We start from the raw sequence: 24,076 nt of genomic DNA on the forward strand, positions 1-24,076 counted from the left end.
GAAACGAATATTCCATTTAGCCCAATAACTCAGCGCTCCATCTCACTTACCGCCTGGCATTGTAGATATCCATCACTTTGAATTTCGTATACACGGTTTTGTATTGGAAATTTAAACCCCAAACAGGCAAATATTGGTTATACTTTTTTCTATGGCATTGAAGCACAGTTTGTGATGAGAAAGAGTTTCCATTACTCGGTAAACACCAGTAAAACCAAGGAATAAGATTTCATTAGTAAATACACGCAAATTACTTATTATCATAGAATAAAGAAAAACACAAGAAATACCATGTGAGCATGTTTTGTAATACAATGTTCTGGCCAACTGGGCCTTAGATTTCCAATACAAATTGTGTTTCACCATGATTATGAAATTCAAGCGGGATGGCCATATAGAATGTCAGGCAAATAAGAGAGAGACAGAGCGCACGCTAAACGGTTTACAACCAAAAGGAACTAAGTCAGTGGCGACACTTGTTTCCATGTAAATTTGTATGGAAGGCGCTTCTAGTGTTCTTCTTTATTCTATGCTTATTATGTATTATAAATAATACAATGATTTCAATTGTTTCCTGAAGATTTTAAGCACCATTTGAGAAAGTAAGATAGCAAATTTATCAAGTACATATAAGAGTCTACTGGCAGCGTTCCGTATTCGTCTTATTGTAAACTAATAAGTGTATTGTTATCTCAATCACACCCGTAGTATAAAATGTAGTGTTCGACACAACTTTTAAGCACGTAAACGCTGCTGGTCCTATATCTATTTCGTTCATACACACATTATACTCTTTGAATGTCTTTGTCATACATGAATGAACATTTGAATTAAGAACTACTTACTGGAAGCAAGTGTAATCGTTACTTGCCAAATTTTGTGAGACAATAATTTGTCTAAAAGTTTGTAATGTCATTGAGCAAAAACCATTAAATTACATGTAATTTACATAAAAATTTACATTATTTCTTAAATTTAATTAAATGATAAATTTTCTTACATTCAGTTCTGTCAATAATATTTTAATAGCCTATAAATATTTCATTCTGCCAACCGATTAAATTCCACAAATCAGATTAGAATCTAGGATCACTAGAATACTTTGGCATGGGATTAACATTGCACACTTAGGGCCAGTTGTTTCACAGAATTTTAACGATTCATGAAATTTTAAAGTTAATATTCAAGATTTGTGTAAGTCCGTTTCAAGTTCACTGAAACAACCGGCCCATGATGAAATAATAAACAGAACTTGAAAATTTGATGAATTGTTCAAATTCTATAAAACAACCCGTCCTTAATCTAAGCATCTAATATAATATAATAATATCAAATTATTAAAGAAATCATTAATCTTGCAAATAGGGTAAAATAAAATCATATGAGTATCTTCTTAACAAATGTGTAAATAAAATAAATTTATGATTATTTTGCACAATATAATAAAATAAAAAAGATTGCAAAAAATCTTGTTTTTTATTTTAAAATTTTCTATAGGTACATACTTATTAACAAATAAACCAGGAGACTCCGGGAGTTATTGTCTAAGCATTACCAATATGATATATTTGTTTATTTAATATCTGAATAAATATAATATAAAATATTCTCATCAACATTTCCTTAATCAATATTAAATATTAACTAAAAGAAGACATCGTCCATAACAACATAAGCTACATAGCAGCATGTAGTACAGTTACTTGAAAACATCAATTGGAATGTTTATAACATTGTACATACGTAGTTAGTTAATAATATGCTATCAATCATTAAATACAACATATAAATTCTTGATAATATATTTGTTAGTACGGTGAGATACGACAGTACATATCTCTATTTTTAATTGACCATCAGCCCATCCATTTCATACAACTTTCGATGGATTATAATATATTTAAAAACATTAAAAAACGTCATGTTTTTCTCGTCAGCACATAAATGCCAAGACCTTAATCTGAATGTTTCTTCATTTATGAAGAACTTTTATTCGAGAGGAAGGATTTGTGTGAATCCTAAATTTGTTAATGACCAGAGTTAATTGTAGTGAGCAATCAAGTTGCCTAATTCAAATGTTTTCTACTCGTTTCTGAACGGACGGGCGACTCGGTTTTGGTAATAATCGCTGTAACCTAAGTCATCTGGATATTCTAGTTTCTTTTCCGCATTCGGTACATATTGAAACGTGTTAAAATGGCTGAAGTCAACGGCTATTTTTTCCTCCACGTTTAATAATCTGAACGGATTTCGGATGAATTCGAGGTTTTCTGAAAATAAAGGAAAAATTAAGATTAAAATTAATTAAATCAATTTATAAAGTAAGAATTAAACAACCCGTAAATACATGTCATAATAACATAGCGTTTATATAGCGCAGTTTAGTGTCATTTCACTTCAGGTGGCGCACAAAGTTCCCACACAGAGTTTTTTGCACTTATGTGATGTTTCTCTAAATCACATACAATTTGGGAGGTAGGTAGAGGTAGCGCTGCCCCGGGACGCATGCATTTGATAACCAACACCTCTGCTCTACATTTGGTAACTTTCCCACTAGCTGCGTGGAGGGTGGGAACGGGAAAGGCCAGTTGCAGGAGAACCTTTGACCTCATCAGCCGAACTGTCTCCACCCACCGGAAGGGATGGATTCACACTGATCCCAAATTCCAACCCACCCCTGATAGCCTTATCCTTACCAGAACTACCTCTCCTTCCTTTCCTAAAAAGACGGAGCCCCAAAATACCTGAAAAAAACCCTTGAATCTGTGCAGAAACGGGCGGTCCGTTTGATAGATTCCCCAATCTTAACAAACGGACTGCAATCTTTAGAGCACAGGCGTCAGGTAGGTATGCTGTCCTTGTTCTATCGGTATTACAATGGAAGATGCTCTGAGGAACTAGCGTCATTCATCCCTTCGGCGCCGGTGCGTAGTCGGGATACACGCCAAACGCGCGCCCAACATTTGTACACGGTTGACATTTGTCACATGAGAACGGGTCACTTCTACGATTCGTTCTTAAGTTCAACAGCTCGGCTGTGGTACGAGCTGCCGGCCTCTGTGTTTCCTCCCTCCTACAACATGGGACTCTTCAAGACCCATGTTCACTCCTTCCCCTCCACACAGCATCCCCAAAGATGACATAGGCCCTGAGGGAAATTATTTTCTAAAAAGACCACACACCATCTCCAAAGATAACATAGACCCTCAGGGAAATTATTTTTCTCAGGGCATTCTGTGTGAAGTTCAAGTTCAAGTTCATTCAATGTAAAAATAAATTTTAAAAATCTTTGTGAAACTGTGCCAAAGTGATGGGATAGAGTCAGGTATCCCATGAGTAATTATCCCACCTTGGGCCACGTATCTCTGTGAGCCGTCCTCGGCCAGGGCGTGGTAAAAGGGCTGGTTGGGCCCGTCCACCAGGCGGAACACGCCCATGTTGAGCTGCCACTCGGTGGAGGCACGGCAGAAGAAGTCCCAGCCGGTGATCATGCACTTGTACTGGTACAGCCGGTGGTGGCAGATCATGCCGATGGCAAACAGGATGCTGGGCGTGCGCGCTTTTACATTTATCTGCAAGTTTTATTGAAACACATTAACTTTACAAAGTAACATATACAATCGACGAAACACTTCATAAACTGCATGACATGTGTAGACATTTGATTATCATTCTTATTATGGAAATGATTGGCGTCGCAGGGAACTTAGATTATATTGGTATACAGTTGTGATTTCTGACTTTATTTAGAGTAAAAAATGTATACATATCTGGTGAAATTTTTGTTGTTGTTTTAATGAACCTAAAAACATTATAAAAATCAATATGTGTTGGAAAGTTAGTGTTAGGGACAAATGAAGGTTGGGCAGTGACTCGACTTTTTAAAAGAAAAAATGTCACCAGAGACCAAAATTTCATAAGTAACATTTTTTACACCAAAAAAGGTCTGGAATCACATAAATGGTTAAGGCCGAATTACAACTGCCGAGTGCTCGGCTGAGCAACTAATTGGAGAGTAGAGGTAATCACATGTAGAAGAGACTGTGGGCGAGTTGGTTCATTGAGATTAATTTAAAGTGCCGTTAACTTGGTTTCGCGATGTAGGAGGTTTTACAACAACAAACGTCACACTCCTAAGAAAAACAAAATTTTAAAAATTTTGATTTGTCCTTCTTTCATTGACTGACTCGGCTGATCGCATTGATCGAGTGGAGAGTAAGTAAAGCGCCGAGTTAAGTATACAGGTGGAGGGGGTACTTACTCGACTGAGTCGTTGGGCCTCGCTTCTATCCACCGTCTCGCCTAAATCACTCGCCCGCTACTAGGCCGAGTACTGACTGTACTAATCACAACACTGCGCCGAATGCACTGTCTCGGCCGACCACTCGGTAGGTGCAATTCAGGCATTAAAGTAAGTCAGTTATTATTGTTTTATTACCTTTTGTATTTGATTATCTTGGCTAAGGCGTTGTTCCTTTAGTGCGTTGTCTAATAGAAATGTGAGTTCTTCTCTGTTGCGAGCAGACAACTGGAAACCAAACATAAACTCTTTCACATTTTATATAACCCTAAATAATCCTCACATAGTATTCAAATGATGGGCAAAGTGAAGTTTAGATATCATCCGTCAAAAGGCAGAAGGGATTCTCTCACTTGTGGCTTAGTTATATGTATTATTTGTTACAAAATATCTGGCAAATAAAAATTAACATCAAAGACAAAAAATGTGATTGTTAATTACCTCTGCCTCGGCTAGCTGATTGGTCATGTGGTTGATAATATCTCGAAGATCTTTCTTCTGTAGCACGTAGAGATGAGCAATAAATTTTAAATTGTCAATGTCGTCAGGCAAAATGGTGTACAGCAACTCCATTGTGTAGGTCACAATACTAGACAAAAATAACATATTCGTAATATTACACACGGACGTTTCACCTTCTCTTTCGGCAAGGGTTGCAATGACTGAAGCACGGATGAATACATAGTGGTTAGTTTTACTAGCATTTTAATGTAATTTCATTTAAATCATTGAACAAGATAATATCAACATGAACTCTTAAATAAAATATGAAACAGAAAAGACACGAAAAATAAAAAGGTAACGGCCGCTGGGACTCGAACCCAGATCTTCTAGTCTTAGGCCCCTCTCCTACAGGCTTACGCAAGTATCCGATACTCGACGATTCAAGCAGACGATGCCGACATTTTGTAACTCGTCAGCGACGTCAGTCTCCCGCGACCAGCCGGGCGAGGCTGTTGCCACTCAATTTGTGAAGATATTAAACGTGGCGTCACTTATTACAGACATTTTGTAACAATGCATGTGCTTTAGGCCAATGCTAGGATCAAAACAGTTAAAGCGGAGACGGAATACGCATAGCTCCTGTGAGCATTCAGGCCATGGGCGGCCCGTTATGCTATCACTCATTTCACATCATTCATTTGAGTTTGTTTCCAGCTCTCTGTTTTACCGCTTATGGGTCCCCTGGAGAATCGTTGCGGTAACAGTTTTCTCATATGAAGCCCCTCTTTGTTTGGGTTCCCTGAAGGCCCTACGAGGGAAGAGTCCACGGAGGTGGCCTCAGCTCTCCTCTGGTTTCCCGAAGGCCCCACGAGGGAAACATGAGTATTGGATATTTGTGTATCCTTGTGAAAGAAGGACCTTACCGGAACTGCCGTCTCTACCAATTGAGCTATTAAATTCAGTAATTTTTATCAATCTTATATTTCAATTTAAGAATTACTAACATTATCCTCAATAATGAATTCCCATGGTATGATTGCAAAGTTCTGCTCAAACATATGATCTACATAGGCCTTGTTTCGGATGTACATATCTATCTGATTACTTTTTTATTTTTCGTGTCTTTATGTGTCATATTTTCACTGGGAGTTATTGTATTATCTTCTTCCAATGATTAAATATTAAATGAGATTTATAATCTTCAACAAGCTTAGTTATCCCTAATAAAATTAATATCAATTATTAATGGAGTGAGCAAATAATTATTCTCAGCATTTTTATACATTACTTATTGATTGAATGTTCCCTACAATGCATTTTGGTAAAGTTGATCAATGGACATTATATGACGCTAATGTGAATGGTAGCAGAAGTCGGGGACGCCCGAGGAAGACATGGCACGATCAAGTGAATCAGATACTCAAGTCGGGCCATGTCACGAGTCAGAATAATAGAAGAGTATGTATCAGACGATGTATGAATATGAATGAGGCAAGGAGTGTGTGCTAAGACCGAGTTGTTTGGCGGTTGGTCCTCTGTGCCTCTCTAGTTAGTTGTTTTATCAACCTTGGCAATCAACATCCAAACCTGACAGCACCCAAAATTTAAATGAAAAATCAGTATCAGTACATTTTGCTCTTAATTTGCTTTTTGTACTCCCAGTCTGAGTATTTAGTCCAATTATTTATAAAGTGGCTTTGTTTACATCTTTAAAAATAATTAACATTGTGAACTTACCAAATCTCTTGATTCAGTTATCCTCTCAATTGGTAGGTTCTAAATGATTTAATTGTAAATCTCTTGAGTCAGTTATCCTTTCGATTGGTAGGTTCTAAATGATCTAATTTAAATCTCTTGAGTCAGTTATCTTGTCGATTTGTAGTTTCTAAATGATCTATGTAATTGTTAATCTCTCGAGTCGGTTATCCTTTTGATTGATTGATAGGTTCTAAATGATCTAATTGTAAATCTTCAAACTTCTTTTATCGCCAAAGACTAAACTCATGGATTGTACGACTAAGTATGCATTATTTATTGATACTTAATATTCTATTTGACATTAATCAAGATAACACTGATGCAGATATGTATTAAAAATATGAATAAGTAGACATTTAGCAAAGCATCTGTTTTAGTAGAGCATTGATTATTATTTAAATCTTAAATCATTATGGCCATACCACTGAGAGCTCCGTTGTAACCTCTCTCTCTTTCTAAACCACTTTGCATGTAAGGGAAAGAAATGTTACAATATTACTCTCAGCGGCACAACGAAGTATATTATTACTAAGCACATAGATATGATGGTTGATGAAAAGAATTAATACTTATTACACTGAATATTATGGAGAAACAAAATGAATGAAGCACTCTCACTGTCGCACTGTGTTAGGTTATGTTAGGTTGTTATTCGGAATATGTTTTTTTGCCGTGGAGGAAGGTTTGGATGATTTGCTCCATGAAATAGGTGTTATAATGGCCGAAATCTTCAAACGGGCCCCTCCTTAAGCCGGGCCCGCGGGCGCCGAAGCTAGCCGCTATGGCCCGTGCCGCCCGGTGCTGGGCCTCCCCACTGAGCACCAGGCACGAGCACTGGGGCGGGCCTGGCTGGGCCCATTGCTCCCCGACCCTTATAGAAAAATGGTTAAAGTTAATAAATAACACGTGTGTCGAACGTGCTCGTTTCTTTAATGTTTAAATCTACAATTGTTATTGAAAGTTGAAATTGTTAGTAATCTGAATGTTAGCATACGGAATGATTGCTTTAGATGAGTTTGTGAGGTCAAGGAAAAGGGGAACGAGTCAATATAATACGTAAGTCTACTGAATTGCCAAAAATGGTTGTGAAGTTATGAGCCAGTCAGAATGAAAGGGACATACGTAAACTAATTATAAAGAAGAAAGTCTGTGGCGGGCGGGCGGCCGCGTTTTATTTGATGAAATTTTGCACACTTAACTTTCAAAACAAGAGGAAGGTCACCGTCTACATCTGATTTCGAAAAACTCTGTTGCCACATTCAAAGCCTGGGACTTCAGCTAGTAACAAATAATAAATAAATTAGATTTTTTATAGATCTACAACTAGCGTAATACTTCCCAGTATTTGTTGTGTTGTGAAGTTGGAAGTGTCCTCAAGACAATGAGATAATGATTATAGTGACAGATGTCTTAAATAATTAGTGTTTTTATTTTTTCCAACATAGACGAAAGAAGTGTTGCAGCTGAATTATGGAAAACATTAAAGCGAAATATCTTATCGAAATGGCATTGCCAAAGCCCGTATTTGTACTCGTGTATCCTCACCCTTACTATTAAAACCGTTTGAGTCTATTTTACCGCAAATAGATTTATGAGGTCTTAATATTATTCCACATTCAATATGACTGACTCATATTGCGACAAGTCAAAATTCAAATAAAATAACTCAATTTTCCTCGTCCCCCTTTTGTTTTCACCACGGAACTATTTGAGTTAGTAGGACGCATGAAATTACCTGAGTTCAAAGGCCTGGATGACGTTGTTGATCTCGGGTACCAGGTTGGACAGCAGCATCCCGGCAGAGTACTCCTTGTCCTCCTCGGGACTTGGGCTGGAGCTGGACGGGAGTGCAAAGGGACACTTGCCGAGACTGGGCTTGATGGTGCCATCTAGCACGTGCAGCATGTACTTGGTGGAGCCCTCAGACCAGTTCTCGCGCCAGTACATGAACAGGTGGTTGCCGGAGCCCGTGATGTCGCAGCGGATGCCGCAGCGACGTGCCAAAGTCTCATACAGGACGTACGACAGGTATTTGTGCGAGTTTTGGTACACCATCATCTGGAAGGCAGTATATTTTATTCATAAAATGGAAACAGTTTACAAAGGCATATAATTTCTGTCAGCTTCTTTGCAGACTGTTTTTCTGTTAAAAGCGTCAGTTATGAGAAGTGTAGACTACAGAATATAAATTAGGTAAAGTAAACTTTGGTGGCTGATCCAAAGTGTGTGTATGTATTTTATTAAATTAACTTCTTCCAGTTGTGGACAACTGCAGGAATTCGTTTTGTTAGTGTTTTATCTTTACGGTGAAGTTTATCATTCTTTACATTGTTTATTCTAAATTTAGTAAATTAAATTTTCAAATCGTAACCCTTTAGTATAGGGCATAAGCCAAAAATGGATAGTTTTGAGAACAGCAACATTAAGGTCTATATTTCATTAATTTTACAAATTATAAATTCCCTTATGGGTGTTAATGCTTCTTAGATAACACACAGAGTTCTTGAATCTAACCTACCACCCTGAAGTTGGCACATATTGAGTAAAATTATGAAAAATGCGTCCCGTTCAGTTATCTGACCTGTGTCCATTTAGCGACACGATAGCTGTCAGTTTTTCAAGAATGTTTTTTTTTTTTACAATAAGGTTTTATTACTACTCACAGGAGGCTGAGGATTCGGAGGTGGGAGGAGACTGAAGATGAAATTTCCATGTTAGTCTGAAGTCCCCTAAATTCAGTAAGTAGGAGCGCTGCCGAGAATAATCTCGATTCTGACCTTGTCAATGCGGTGGGGAATCTTACTCATATTGAAAGAATTATGGAAGCTGGTTGTCCTTCAGATAACTTCGAATACTATCAATTAGCGGAAACAAGGGCATCGTTTGCCTCCCAAGCATACTTCTCACAAGTTTTCCCAACACAAATTATTCGTGTTAAGGTGGATTTGTCTTCACTGATTTGTATTTACTTCATCAAAAAAAATTAATGAAAAAACGTAAAACGGACTAATGAATGGGGCGAAAAATATAATATACCCTGTCTGAAAAGTATACCAGACTTTAGTAAGTTTATGGGAGGAGTTGATCGCTTTGACCCACTATATTATTATAAGGTGGAAATCAGGGCAGCACAGTGGTGATACGGAATTTTCCATTGTTAATCCATATATTTTGTGCAGACAAACATTGAAGCATTTGGATAATGAACAAAAAAAACTATTAGGTACCCACACAACTTCACTTCTGAAACAAGTTGGCTGTTTAGCTAATAGGATCATTTACATCACAAAAAAGGGTTGGTCAACCTCCAACTACATTGCCTGATAACATCAGTTCAAGTAACCACATCGTAGACAGATGTGGTTATTGCAGCTCTACACTAAAAGTGGTATGAAAGCTCAGTAGCAAGCGACAATTGCAAAGTAGCCCTTTGCGTACAGTTTTTAATGCTGTACCATTTATCTGATCAAAAAAAAAAAACCAACGGAGCCTTAGTACTTTTTATTATTTTGAGGATAACAGACCGCTGGGAAACGATGAATACAAAAAGGCCATTCATTTTCAAAAAAAAAATTATATCTGTTCATCAAAATGAATATAGAATATATAAATAAAACAATTAAAGACACATTCCTAAAAAATAAAGTTGTCCTATAAAGGGTTTATATTAAGGAGTTAAGTGGCCAGTGTCCTGATTCATACCTTTAGCTTTTATAAATACAGTTTCCCATTTTTTCTAAGAAAGAGAAGAACTGTATCATATATGTAGCTAATGACTGTCATTTACTTTTAACACATAGTTTGCGGGAGACGCTTAAAAGCGTCTTTTGCGTACTGTTGGTAGAGAGCGGGAGACGCTTAAAAGCGTTTTTCGTATTTGTACACTATTGGTAAAGCGCGGGAGACGCCAAAATGCGTTGTAGGTACACTTAGAGTAACAATATATTACGAGTAACGTATGATGTTGGTTACTCTGTGAAGTAAAAATTATGCGTCAGCTCTCGTGACACGTGTACTAGGTACCTGGCAATTCGTGGAATTGAGTCGGGTGGCCGGCCGACTGTGGTCATAAAACATGCACTTGAAATAAAATAACTGTAAGATAAATATTTCGTTTTTATTTAAATCTTTATATTTCTTCATTGTTAAAGCGATATTCTTTCATTCAAGACGTTCTCTATTTTCTTTTCTGTCTACATTCCGCTTTAAAAATTTCGTACAAAGTATTTGTGTGCTGTGCTCGAAAATTTATTTGTTACATAATAAAGGGATATTTTTTCATAAAAAATACCCTATAAAATGGACTACGGTAATGATAATCGATTACAATAAATATATGAAAGGCATTGACCTAGCAGACCAATATCTTTTGTATTATTCTATTTTACGAAAAACCACTAAATGGACAAAAAGGCTAGCGATGTATATAATAAATTGTGCATTATTCAACTTATTTGTTGTGTAAAACTCCGTAAAAGAAAGGAAAATAAAATATAAACAATTTTTTAATGAAATCGCAGAGCACTGGGTGGCTGATCAGATTTCGTCAGATAATAGTCAAGACCCGGAACCAACACCATCAACATCTGGTATCCGAAAAAAATCTTCAAAATCTGATCCTCCAGGAAGACTATCGATGGATATGCGAAAACATATATTGGAAAAGATTGAAGGCCCTGGTAAAAATAAGAATCTGCGAAAGCGATGTCGTATGTGCGCGGTACACAAAATACTTAGCGAAACCCGGTACGTGTGTAAATTCTATGATGTACCTTTACATGAAGGGAATTGTTTCCAACGATTTCATACTTTCAAACAATATTAGTGTTTAGTGGTGTGTATTTAAAAAATATATATACTTTGTTGAATGTGCATAAAATGACTAAATAGACAATACGACATAAGTGCAGTTTTTTCAATTTTTTTAAATTTAAACTTATATATCGTAATTGTTTCTTCAAAAATATAAAAATTTGTGACCAGATCATAATAAAAAATTTCAAATAAAGTAAAATACTGAAAATTTTATTTAAATTTGATCAATAGTTCAGAAGTTATAGCTATTTTACATGAAACGGAATTTTGCGCGCGAACATGATAAAAATTGCCCGCTTTACGGCGTAGATTGATTAAAAAACCCCCCGCAAACATTGTGTTAAGATGCATATGTCAATAATTTAGACTAAAAATAATAAAGGAACTAAGATACTACCCTGGGGAACACCGAAAAAGATTTGAATTGGCTCACTTAATTTATTCTAACTGTTTGATAGCACATCAATTGGCATAAGGAACTGGAAGGAGACAGCGGGAGACCAGATGGGGTATAGACATTTCCTAAAGGCAATCATGGCTATCCAAGACTTTTTGCGCCACTTGATGATAAAAATAGTGATGAACTTACATCATGAATATTTAGGAACTGTATGGCGGCGGACTCCCTGACGTGGAATTGCTGCTCCTCGAAGATGAGGCGGGAGATGACATGGAACATGGCCTTGCAGACGGGCCCGCTCAGCTGGTTGTCCTCCAGCAGGTTCTCCGCCCAGTTCTGCCGCTCATCCCGGTGCACCTTGAACAGGGGGTGCCCGGCCGCTAACTTCGACTCCAGCGTCGTTACTAGATTATCCACCTACCAAAAAATATTATTAGTCAACATCTGATACAAGACTTTTCCATTGATTTAAGTGGAAGCATTTCAAAATGCTCATAGACGGTTCAAATCCCATACAAGTCACAGACTCAGAGGGAGAATGGAGGACTATTAAAAGGAGATTGCCACCTCACATACACCTGATACACGTAAACTTTTGGGAGTGGGAAGCATTAAGTGCTGTAGGAAATGTGAAAACAAAGAAGAAACACTGATTCATCCATGGTGCCAATGTCCTTTCTTGACGGGAAGAAGGCTTAGATATCTGGGGCGTCAAGTTGTGGAACCAAGAGACAACCCCAAATACCCTTGATGATCTTCAGTAGGGGATTAGACATTGTCTAGGAATAAGATAAAACATGCGAGATAGCACAACGATCTGATGGGAGAAAATCTTATCTGATATGGCTTCATCCAGACTCCCAGAGGCGTGAAACGCGTGGGCTAGCAAGTAGTATTTGAATCCGATTTCATACAGTTTATTTTGCCCCTTTGACGGCTAAATTATTCATTGTAAGGGAAAGTAGGTCTAAATGTATGAAAGACACAAACGAGTATGAATGAGACAACATGATAGTGGGTATGCTATTAAAAGAGTATGCCTGTTGTGTTTCATTGCCTTTATAATAATAATAATAATAATTGTTTATTCCAGAATGTGGGGAGGTGAGTGCAATCCCACACATTCCATAAAATATAACTACAATGTTATATACAGAGTAAGTAGGTGCAAATAAAATAAAATATGAAATGTAAGTATGATAAAAAAAATAAAACATTAGAAAAAGTGAAAGGAAATATATAGAGTGAAGAGTGATATCATAGGAAGCTTATTGGTATATCGGAGCGATAATTATGGGGGCCAATATTTTTCTCCAATGTTTTTCGATGCTCGATCCTGAGGTCTGGCGGGTTTCGATGATGAGAACGTTTCTGGAGTTGTTGATTCTTCCTCTCGTTCCTGCTACCCTGGTTCTCATTAGGGCTGCAAAGCCGGGAACTCTCCCCTCCATGAACATCGAGGAGGCACTGCAGTACCTTGGAAGTCCGAACATTATGCGGTAAGCATTGTTATATTGAATCCGAAGCCTTTCCATGGTACGCTTTTTGAAATTGGCCCACAGCTCGCAAGTATACAAGGTAGTGCAGAAAGCTAAGAATAGCGTCCTTATCACCTTCGGGCTGCAGAGTCTAAATCTTCTACTAAGCATGTTACTTTTTATGCTCAGTGCTCGCCTCTGCCTGTCGATGTCGTCGTCATCCATTAAGTTGTTGGTGATGATATGCCCTAAATATTTCGTTGTTTCAACTATTGAGAGGTTCTCCATTTAAAAATGCTGGGGGAATATTTTTTGGTCCTTCTCTGTATTTGACGACCAGCAGTGCTGTTTTTTTCGTGTTATATAACATGTTAGTTTCGAGTGCATATTTTTCACATTATTACACAACTTTCAGAATGTGTAACTTCTTACAGTATTACGAATCATACCAGTTAAACTCTACCCACAAGAATGTTATTCTCCACCTGTCAACAGTATTTTACTTGGTGTTATCGCCATTACCTCAACACGAACAATCACCACATTTATTTGCTAGTTGGAAATCCTTGTTGCGAGTTATGTGGACAGACTGGATGAACTTTACCACATTGCATAAATTAAAGTCGTAGATTTGTCTGCAGTCCGATCTAACATTTTATAATCATTACATATTTGAACAGTAAAAATATAACACAGAAAAAGGATATATAATTACATATTCCTGGAAGTTACAGGCGGCATTTTCATTCCTGGGAAATAGCCACTGGATGGCGAAGACGGCCACCTTGTCTGGGACGAAGGAGGTCTCTTGCTGCACCAGCTCGTACCACTTGTTCTTCAGGTGGTAGTGCTGGAAGAGGAAGATGTACACCTGCTTGGCGTAATGCTGATCAGTCAGGGAGAACATCCTGCAAACAAATACAACACATTATTTATCACAACGTCTGCTGCGAAAATGAATAGCACACAATAATTTGATGACTTTAAGGTTTTTGCTACAGAGTACTCTCTCAGTAATCCTCGACTCGTTTGTCAAATTCAGCAGTTCGCCACGTGCCTAGCCTTGAGCACCAAGCTTTGTACACCGACGGGTTGGGTTATCTTACTCTCACACACTTAGTTACTATACCGCCGTTTAGCTTGCTAGAGCTGACCATTTTACCTGTCACCAGGGTACATTATTGTTGTTTAAGGACATTTTAGTTAGTCATCTGTGTATTTTAGCAAGTGACATGCGTGTTTCTGCCATGTTTTTTGATTGAATAAATTTACAAAAGTCTTCTTGCAAGTGTAAACATAACACCTTAATTATAAACCAAAAAACGGAAATTTTACAATAAAAACGATAGTGGTGTTTGTTTTAATTTTGTATGTATGCACTATAACCACCACTTTCACTAATTTGACACTAAGCCAGTTTTTGGGGTTGGCTGATTAGTGCAAAAGTATTCTATTCTGTTCATTGATCTACTGTTATAGTATATACATAATATTATCTTCTTACTCAGGGGGATGAACCAACTCTGGGTAGTGCACATAAACCTCCATGACATCCTTCAAGTATTGGCTCATGTAGAAATATGCCAGACCCTCATTCTCCTTAGCTTTATCTATGTAGTGTTGGAGGTCGGTAAAGGAAATCTTGCGTCGGCGCCTGAAACACACAAAATAACAAAATGAAGGAAAAAACCTTTGTAAATACAACTAATTTAATAACTTAAAGTCGCCGGCAAAAATTGAACTTAAAATCTGAAATGTGACTTTACTGAAGACAACAAAACAACAGTATGTCGATTGACTTTTGGGCAGTGTTTCGGTTCCCCCCTTCCTGAGTCAACATTTCGGACTGCCTTGCAGTGTTCATCATCAGGTTAGATAAGAATAATAATAATAACATCCCAAAAGCTAATGGATATTATTGATATATTTTCTGACTTTATTTATAGATAAGCGTAATCTATATCCTACAAATTACAGTAGCGTCGGTAATATAGTTTTAGTGATTTGTCTTATACGTAGTATTGTTCTAGTATCTATTTTATTTTATATTAGTGTTACATGTTTTACTAATATTGTTTGATATTTAGTTTATCAGTTTAACGTAATTTCATGCTTTGTGTATAATTTACGATAACTCACTAGGTATATTCTTATAAAAGTCCAGTTGGGCATAAATCCAAGACCTGGACAAACCTTATCCCATAAACCAGGGTACCTTTATAAATAACCAAACATAGTTATGGTCAACTGCGGATGATCTTTGGCATAGATGTGTGTTCTCGGGGTAGCCTCCAAATTTGAAATTGATTGATTTCAGCCTAAGCAAGGAATAATATACTAACCAGCGGTATTGCATTGACATCAGCTTGATTTTGTTTTGGCAGTAGTCTTGGGTTAGAACAATGTGCTTGACTTGGTTCATCCAATTGTCAAAGTTCTTATTCTTGTAAGGAGCAACCAGAAATGGCCACCTGAAATACAAATATCGTTTGCTTTACTTTAGTAATGCGTATTCATCAAACAAGGTCAAATCACAATGACATAAAAAATATTCCAGGTCATAAAACCACATTCGGACAAAGAAATTATATTTATTTTGCGACGAAACTCCACAATATCCTCCCCCCTGGTATAAAACGAATAGAAAATTTGAATGATTACATATCAAGAATAAAAATCTGACTGAAAGAAATTAATGAAAAAACGCTGAAAAAAACATTAGAAACGACATAGAAAACTATTAAAACAGAAATGAATAACTTTAGTCCGCCTCAGCACAGGTCACCCTAGTGAGGAGGACTAAGAAATACAATTTACTATATATATATATTTAACATCATATTTTGTATGTACATGTTTAAATAGTCGCAATAATAATAAAATTTGAAAAAGTTATCTGTATAAATAAAAATGTTAATGTTCATTGTTCAAAATCTTAAATTTCCAAAAGTTCTTCATCGATTACTTTGGAATTTTGACACAATGTATCATTTGAATATGCTTGTGTTTTATATACCTATATTATATAGATGTCTCCTTTGACAGGTTCAGAAATATATATTTTTTAAAACAGGGCCATCTTTTGGACAAACATGCTTTTTTTTAAAATAGCACCATTAGATGAACGTAAAAGTTATTGCTTCTCTATCTGCACAGACAGACTGAGTCACAGCAACGCGTGGCGGGGTTCAGTTAGTTATTGTATAAATTAAACATTTTATTATCTTTCTTTTTTTTTAAACAATTTGAAAATTAATAATAAAATCCTCACAGGAATCTCCCATGATAAGGATTTCATTTGTATATTAATATTTAATATCATGTGGTGTTTTTACTGCAGTTGTGTGGTTTCTGTATTGGTGTTAGTATGCTTTCTATTTCAGATTTCCCTGTGTCTTGATCTAGCTTTTTATTTGAGTTTTAAATGTTTTGCGATGGTAATTTAAAAAAATTATTTATTTATAAAACAAATAATTAACTTTTGTCGAAATTCCAACTTTTTTCCCATTCCGACAATTCAAGATTTTTACCTAAAAACTACCTTAAAACGTTGGAATTTCGAAAAAAGTTTAACATCTTTTCTACTTCTAAAATCATGTAGAATCACCCCCCAAAGTTAGTGCACTTTACCCCCGGACACCTTGTATAAAACAATATCGCTCATGAAAAGTATGAAAATCATTTATTTAATTGAGCTCATTCTGGTGGTAATTGAAGATGTCATATTATAAAAATAACACAAAAGGTATAACATTAATTAAGTTCAATACAGAATCATATAAAACAACAACAAAAAATCATTCATGATAATAATAGTTCAGAAAAAAATATATGTATATTATTCAAAGGTTTGTTTGGTTGACAAGAGGGAATTTCCACAAAACTCATCATTCCAGTAATGAGAAAAGAACTTTTAGGAATGCGGCTTTGTTTATATTATTGCATCTCGGCCTCAGTTTGTTTATATTAACGTAATGATAACGTTTATACTGATGCAATCTATCCTTTCTGGCTAAGGTAGAAGGATTATTTAGTTTCACTGACATAATAAAATATTAGCCTTCTCCATTTCTTGAAATCATCATTTGAAATTCCTTTCCTTTCAAAGTTAATTTTGATATTAGGTATAAAGGGCGTAATTTGTTAAACTTTGTATGCATATGATGTCTAATGTATAAAGAGAACAATAAATATATTTGTAGGTAATTCTATTATAACTTCAATATTGCAAACCTGCAGGAACATTTAAACCAACATATTGCCATCAGTGGCGGCTCGTGACTATGGGTGTGCTAGAATGCTGATATCTATTACAAAAAATTGCATTATTGATGTTGTTGTAGCAGAAACATTTTTTTTTTGAAAATTCTGGTTTTTGTATGAAGATTTCAGGAAATCCATGCGGCGCACGGTCATACTAAAATTTCCTGAAAATGGTCATACAAAAAATTGAATTTTCGAAAAAATAAAAAAATAGTTTTGGACTAAACGACATCAATAATGTGGAATTATTTAAACTTTAGCACTCTATCACACTCAACTCACTCTGTCTCGAGCCGCCACTGATTTCCATTTAATATTGGGACTGAAACTAGATAACACTCATTACACTATTGAAGTGAAACTTCTTTACGCGCGTCATGCAACTTCGAGGACCGGAGTAAAACCGACTCATGACCGTCACGAAAAACCGTGATCATTTCGCTCTAGGAGCCTAGCTAATATTATATACCTAGTTTAGGTCACTCTCCAAACTCAGCTTCGCGGTCTAGAGGCAGAGCGCCCGACTGTCATCGTGAAGAACCGAGGTACGATCCCCGCTTTAACTAATTTTTTTTTTCTTTTTGTGATTTTTTTAATATGAGGAAAAGTGATAAAATGCTCTCGTGCTGCGACTTTTAGATATTTGGACTATATGATATTTTGGTCGAAATATAGCTTACAAATCGAGCCGGTAGAGTCGCTCGGTATTTTGATTAATTATTTTTATTTTGAATCATTAAAATTACTAATCAAGCCCGATAACGCGACTAATTACCTTCGCAGACGTGCGTGACAAGTTTTTTTGGTAAAAAACACAGCCGTAAGTGAGTTTTTCAAAATTTAGAAATGTTTTTCAAATTCAGACTCCATACGGGTATGAGGCTGTTAAAACACGATAGATCTTTTCCAAAACGGACAAATATACGGAAATATTTTGAAAAACGACAGATATGACTTCACACTGCCGATATATCTTCGATTCGACCCTATATAAAGCGTTAACGAGACGTTATGTGATATTATTCATTTGCCGTGTTTGAAAACGAAAATTTGCGCGGGACAAGTCAATTAAGGAGTACACGTTGTATACGCGGTTCTCGTCGCGCGAGATACCTCTCTTCGCGGTCTAGAGGCAGAGCGTTCGACACTCGTTATGCAGGACCCGGGTTCGAATCCCATATTTTTATAACTTTTAATTTTTTTTTATCACATGCTACTTATAAATATGTTAATAGACAGAAAAAAAGAGAGAATGAAATGAAAAGAGAGAGAGAAGAATACTAAAAGTTTCACTTCCGTCGTGCGTAGGCTTGTCACACACTGTATTTTTTAAATTTATTATAAAACATTGATTTTACTAGAATTTTAATAATAACAAAAAACTAGTCAAGCTGTGCTTTCACAAGGCAGATTGTCTGCAGGTTCTACAATTTTTATTTAATTTCATAAACATAACACATTCATTTTGCTGCCAAATTTAATTTCACTGCAATATATAGTCGTGATGCATTCAGTATGGTAAATTTCGTATCTCGAATTCAAATAAAACAATTGAACGTCAATGAGAATGGCATCCATAGTAAAAAATGTGTAATATTGCGCAAATGAAATATCCAGAAACATTTTAGAGAATAAGGAAGTTGAGTGAAAAATATTTTGACTTATAAAAAATATGTTCATGTAGATCAAAAAATATCGATTCTAAATATATAAATATATTTCTATATATTAATATTCTTAGAATTAGTTAAACGTTCTTGAAAAAGCATTCAATAGCAATAGACTGTATACGCTCCACGATTGGTCGAAAGAATTCTGACGTCACATGTGTCGTGACTTGTACGTACAACGGATCACCTATGGTGCATCTCTTTCTATTACATGAGAGATGGTCGGTTTAGATGAGAGAGGTGTATAGGCCAAACGTTTATTTGGGTATGTCAAATATATATACGTATTTGTTGTTATTATTATATGAAATGGATTTCTAAAGATACATATTCGTATAGTGCTTTATAATAATAGTTGTTTATTGCATAACTTAGAAGTTTTTATTATTATACAGGGTGCGGCACGGAAACTTGCTGATTTGAAAAGTCAATAAAAGAAAAAGTACTTTATATATTGATTTAATTCTTTTTGTATCGTCTAGTACACATTCTGAATTTTTGTTTTAACTAGTTTTAAAAATGACATCGGGCAAATGGCGGCCCTCATTAGTGATACACTGATCTACCCTAGATTTGAAGTTTCGCTCCACTCTTTCGAGCATATCGACGGGAATGTTGGTGATGGCTTGGCGGATGTTTTCCTTCAGGTGTTGCAGGGTCCGGGGTTTGTCGTTATAAACAATGGATTTGAGATATCCCCATAAAAAAAAATCGCATGGTGCCAAATCGGGGGAGCGCGCCGGCCACGGTACGTCACCCCTCAAGGAGATAAGGCGCTCGTGGAAGTGTTCCCTCAAAAGCTCCATCGAAGTTCTCGCTGTGTGCGCTGTGGCTTCGTCCTGCTGGAACCATACGTCCCCAAGTTCCATTTCTTCAAGTTGTGGAAGAAAAAATGTCTCAATCATTTCTCTGTAGCGAACTGCATTGACAGTAACAGTGCGTTCATCTTCCTCGAAAAAATAAGGCCCAATTATTGCAACTCTCGACAATGCACACCACACTGTAACCCGTTCACAATGAAGTGGCACCTCATGAAGTTCTTGGGGATTGACATCACTCCAATACCGCATGTTTTGTTTGTTGACACACCCGGAAAGGTTGAAATGGGCCTCATCACTGAAAAACACGACAGCGTCGTGTGGCAAGTTTCTGAGCGTTTCACATGCAGTTTGGCGAGAAGCGAAATCGCGTTCATTCAACTTTTGGACCACAGCAAGTTTGTAGGGATGAAACCGGAGTTCCTTGTGAAGAATTCGTCTCACTGTGCGATCAGAAATCCCCAGGGCAGCAGCGTGTTTACGCGCCGAACGCCGGGGAGAGCGCAAAACCGACTCCCTCACCCTCTCGACGTTTTCTGGAGTTCTGGAAGTCCATTGACCTCCTGAGCCTTTTCTTGCCACACTCCCACTTTCCCTGAATATGTCCACCCACGAAACAATTGATTGCCGCCTAGGAACGGGACCCGCGGGATGAATGTTAAACCGAGTACGGAAGGCACGTTGGGTGGCGACCACCGAATGACCGCTAGAAAAGTAAGCTTCGACGGCAAACGCACGCTGTTCCTTTGTCCAACGCATGACGCCAACTGGCTTGTAGTGTAACAAAACTTAAAGATCCCCTCTTTCCAATGAGACCCTCCCCACCCCTTTCTGACCACGCCTCGCTCGTCGGCATCCAATTCAAATCAGCAAGTTTCCGTGCCGCACCCTGTACATGTCACATAACATGTGATACACTTCTGGCCGCCGGCCGCCCAGAAAAGTCTCACAGTGAACTGGGCTGTAAACCGCTATTTTACTTTTGGTCTTTACTTTTCTGCGCGGTGGTCCTGAATTCGCGCGGGGCACCTCAACAAATATCGACGGGAATACCGTACCGGGCGGGAAAAGCAAATATTCTAACTTAAAATATTAATTTAACTATGAAATCTTAATCAATTTTCTTTTTTTTTAATAACATCAATTCTAATAGACGGTTAACATTGGTAAAAAAATTACTGGAATTCCTTGTTGAAGAATTAAAAAATTTTCCATACAAAATGCTTAAGCGACGTGGTTTTCACAGTTCGAATGACGTCACACCACACCCCGCCTCTTACCGCTCGGATTCCGCTCGTTTTGGCGGGCTTAATAAAATTTAAACTTTGAGAATTAATTTAATTTTGAAAACAAACTTTAAAAAAAAAAAAAAAAATACCAGTATTGTTTGAATACATTGATAAAAAAAAAAAAAAAAAAATGGACTCAACTTCCTTATTAGTAGAGCTTTCATATGATTCAGTCCAAATGTCAATGTTATTCAGGACTTTAGGAAAAGCCGCAACTAACAAACCATCTAATTTCTGAGCACATATTTATCAGTTCTACTATTTCTAGTTCTAATATTTTCTCATTCCCGCATCGCTTCGTCACTTATAATTAGTGTGAGGGTTGCTAGTGGTTAGTTTTTGACTCCGCAGCTCTGGGTTACAGATGTGATCCCAGGAAGGGATGTCACAGCTGTGATGACTGATAAAAGGTAATGTTTTAGCTCTAGAGAGCAAGTTACCTAACTAAGTCTGACCCAAGCGACACTTCGTAAACTTTCGACTTTAGGAGTTCAGCTAACCCAGGGAGAAAATACTCACTGAAACCCTTTAGGTAAAACTAGCTGTACCCCGCCACGCGTTGTTGTGGCTCCTTCCAGAACTTTAAAGATCATTCTCGAAGTTTCCGGAATCTTCTAGACTCAACGACACACTCCACAACTCAGTTTGGAACCTTATAGAACCATCTTGAACTATCTCCTTCCAGAACCTTCAAGAGCATTCGAGAACCTTCATGAACTTTATGAAACCTTCCAGACTCACCGACACAGTCATTTGTCATACATCCCATTTTGAATTAATCGGAAGCATTCGCAGCCTTCCCATAACAAAGCACATTTTCGTCACCCACCAAACTGTCTGTACTTTTGATATGACACCAAGGGCTATCTACCACCATAACCACCGTTGGGTGGCTGGTTGTGAAGAACACTAGGCGGGTAGGGAAACACGGTAATATATATTAGATAAAGATTTGAGGGAACATATTATTTTCACTTGGGAGGAATGATACAGGTGTAACCTGTTCCTCATTGTACCCATAAAGTGGTTATAAAAGTTTATTACAGTCTTAATATTGTTGAACTGCTATAAATATGTGACGTGATAACTCACAAAAGCGGCGCTATAAAATTTGTCCAATATTATTATTATTATTATACTTGCAAATTGATTGTACCCAAAATAAAGACTAACTGTTAAAATTGTGCATTTATTTAATAATCTTGTTACACAACAGGAGATGATTGTGTATTTGCTTTAATGTTATTGTACAGCAACAGGGAATATCCGAATATCAAAGACGTAAGTTTTGCTTACAGTTTCAAGTAAACTCTACAATGTAATTTAACACCAAAAGAGCAAGGTGAATGGCAAATAGCTTCCTGAAGTAAGTCAGAGGGCAACAGATGGGGAAGTACTTACTTCGAAAACAGTTTATTTTTCCAGAAGCTCTGGCGTGATGTTATGGCGTCATTAAAATAACGACATGTTAGCCGCATACTCCACACGTCAGTAAGAGAGATTTCTGGACCACTCAATATCATGTCGATTATTTCTGGCGGAAGCGAAGTAAAATAGTCGACTTCCATATTGCTCGCCCTCGGAAACCTATCTAAAGCTAGTTATGTTTGGCCGTAGCGAGTGTCACTAAACGCGACTAAAAAAAGTCTTTACATCATGCACTGTCAACTGGTCAGATAAACATTGAGTTTTCAGATGAAAACATTCTGGCAGGGATTCAAAACTTTAATATAATTAAAGTGTAGCGATACTAAAATAAAATACTTCAATTTAAACCGCCATAGGGGAGGAGAGGTTTCAAAACCATTATTTACATTAACAAAAAACAATTGATTATGACATATTATTTTCACAAAACGAGCGAATGTCATAGATGATATTTCTCTCATTAATCTGTCAAAACAGCACTATAACATGACCGGTGACTTACAAAATACGTTTATACGACTATAACCATTTTAAAACCAATCGCAAGGTATATATTAGCAAGACGGTAAAAGTAGAATATTTTTAATAAAAGTGAAGCGATCAATTCACGGTATTCAAACATGGAAAACTTATTATTCTGATTGATCGAACTCCCAAATGAAAACAAGGATAGACGAAAGTCTGGATTCAATTCTGCTACGCTTTCAATCTGAATTTGGTTTGAATAGTTCAGTTTCCAATTTCACCAAAGTGATTAGACGTACGGTTAACAGTCCGATGTGTCCACTTTCAAACGAGCTTTTAACGTTGATTAATTAATTCTTTTCCATAAAAATAAGCCATACTCGAAAGTATGTCAAATTTACAAAAATGTACATTTATCCGTTAAAATAAATAAAAAAAATTATGGAGTCGTCGAAATATTCTAAAGCCGTGTAACACATTATGGAATCAGTATTTTTAAAATCAAATCTAATATTTTTTAATATCTACATACCTATTTTTGTTATTTGAAATTGCCAGCTAAAGAAGGAGTTAGCGTAACACGGCACAACACCCAAAAAACAAATAACAAAAACACTTTTGGCCGTGAAAATCTTAAATCATATTCTACATACCTAATATGTGTAGTTCGTAATTTTAATTTTAACCAGATAACATTTTGATGTGATTCCAAAAAGGGGCGTATTTTTTATGAATCATTCAAAAGAGATGTCAGATTTGTAATGGTGTACCAGATGAATTAATGAAATAAATGAGGATTATTTATTTTTTCGCTTCTATTTCACTCCTATTTTTTACAGTTAACCCAATAAAGAGTAAAGATCTCGACTAGCAATCCGGAGATCACGGATTTATACCAGACTCTAAAAAAATGTGATATGTTATTTATGTGGACATTTTAAATAGGTA

General features: G+C 36.7%; 1 protein-coding gene across 1 annotated transcript; it reads right to left on the reverse strand.

The window, feature by feature from the left end:
- Positions 1–1,476: 1,476 nt before the first annotated feature.
- On the reverse strand, positions 1,477–23,080 carry LOC149421396 (F-box only protein 21-like). Its single transcript, XM_089634743.1, has 10 exons — positions 22,637–23,080; positions 15,538–15,666; positions 14,700–14,849; positions 13,911–14,103; positions 11,907–12,134; positions 8,238–8,560; positions 4,742–4,889; positions 4,439–4,528; positions 3,350–3,572; positions 1,477–2,270 (listed from the first exon to the last, which is right to left on the reverse strand). The coding sequence occupies exons 1-10, from the start codon at positions 22,801–22,803 to the stop codon at positions 2,083–2,085; spliced, it is 1,839 nt and encodes a 612-aa protein (XP_089490869.1). The 5' UTR covers positions 22,804–23,080; the 3' UTR covers positions 1,477–2,082.
- Between the last annotated feature and the right edge of the window lie 996 nt (positions 23,081–24,076).

This window comes from Hesperophylax consimilis, chromosome 8 (assembly GCF_061612785.1).
Source record: "Hesperophylax consimilis isolate HC1 chromosome 8, BYU_Hcon_1.0, whole genome shotgun sequence".
NCBI classification, from domain to species: Eukaryota; Metazoa; Arthropoda; class Insecta; order Trichoptera; family Limnephilidae; genus Hesperophylax; species Hesperophylax consimilis.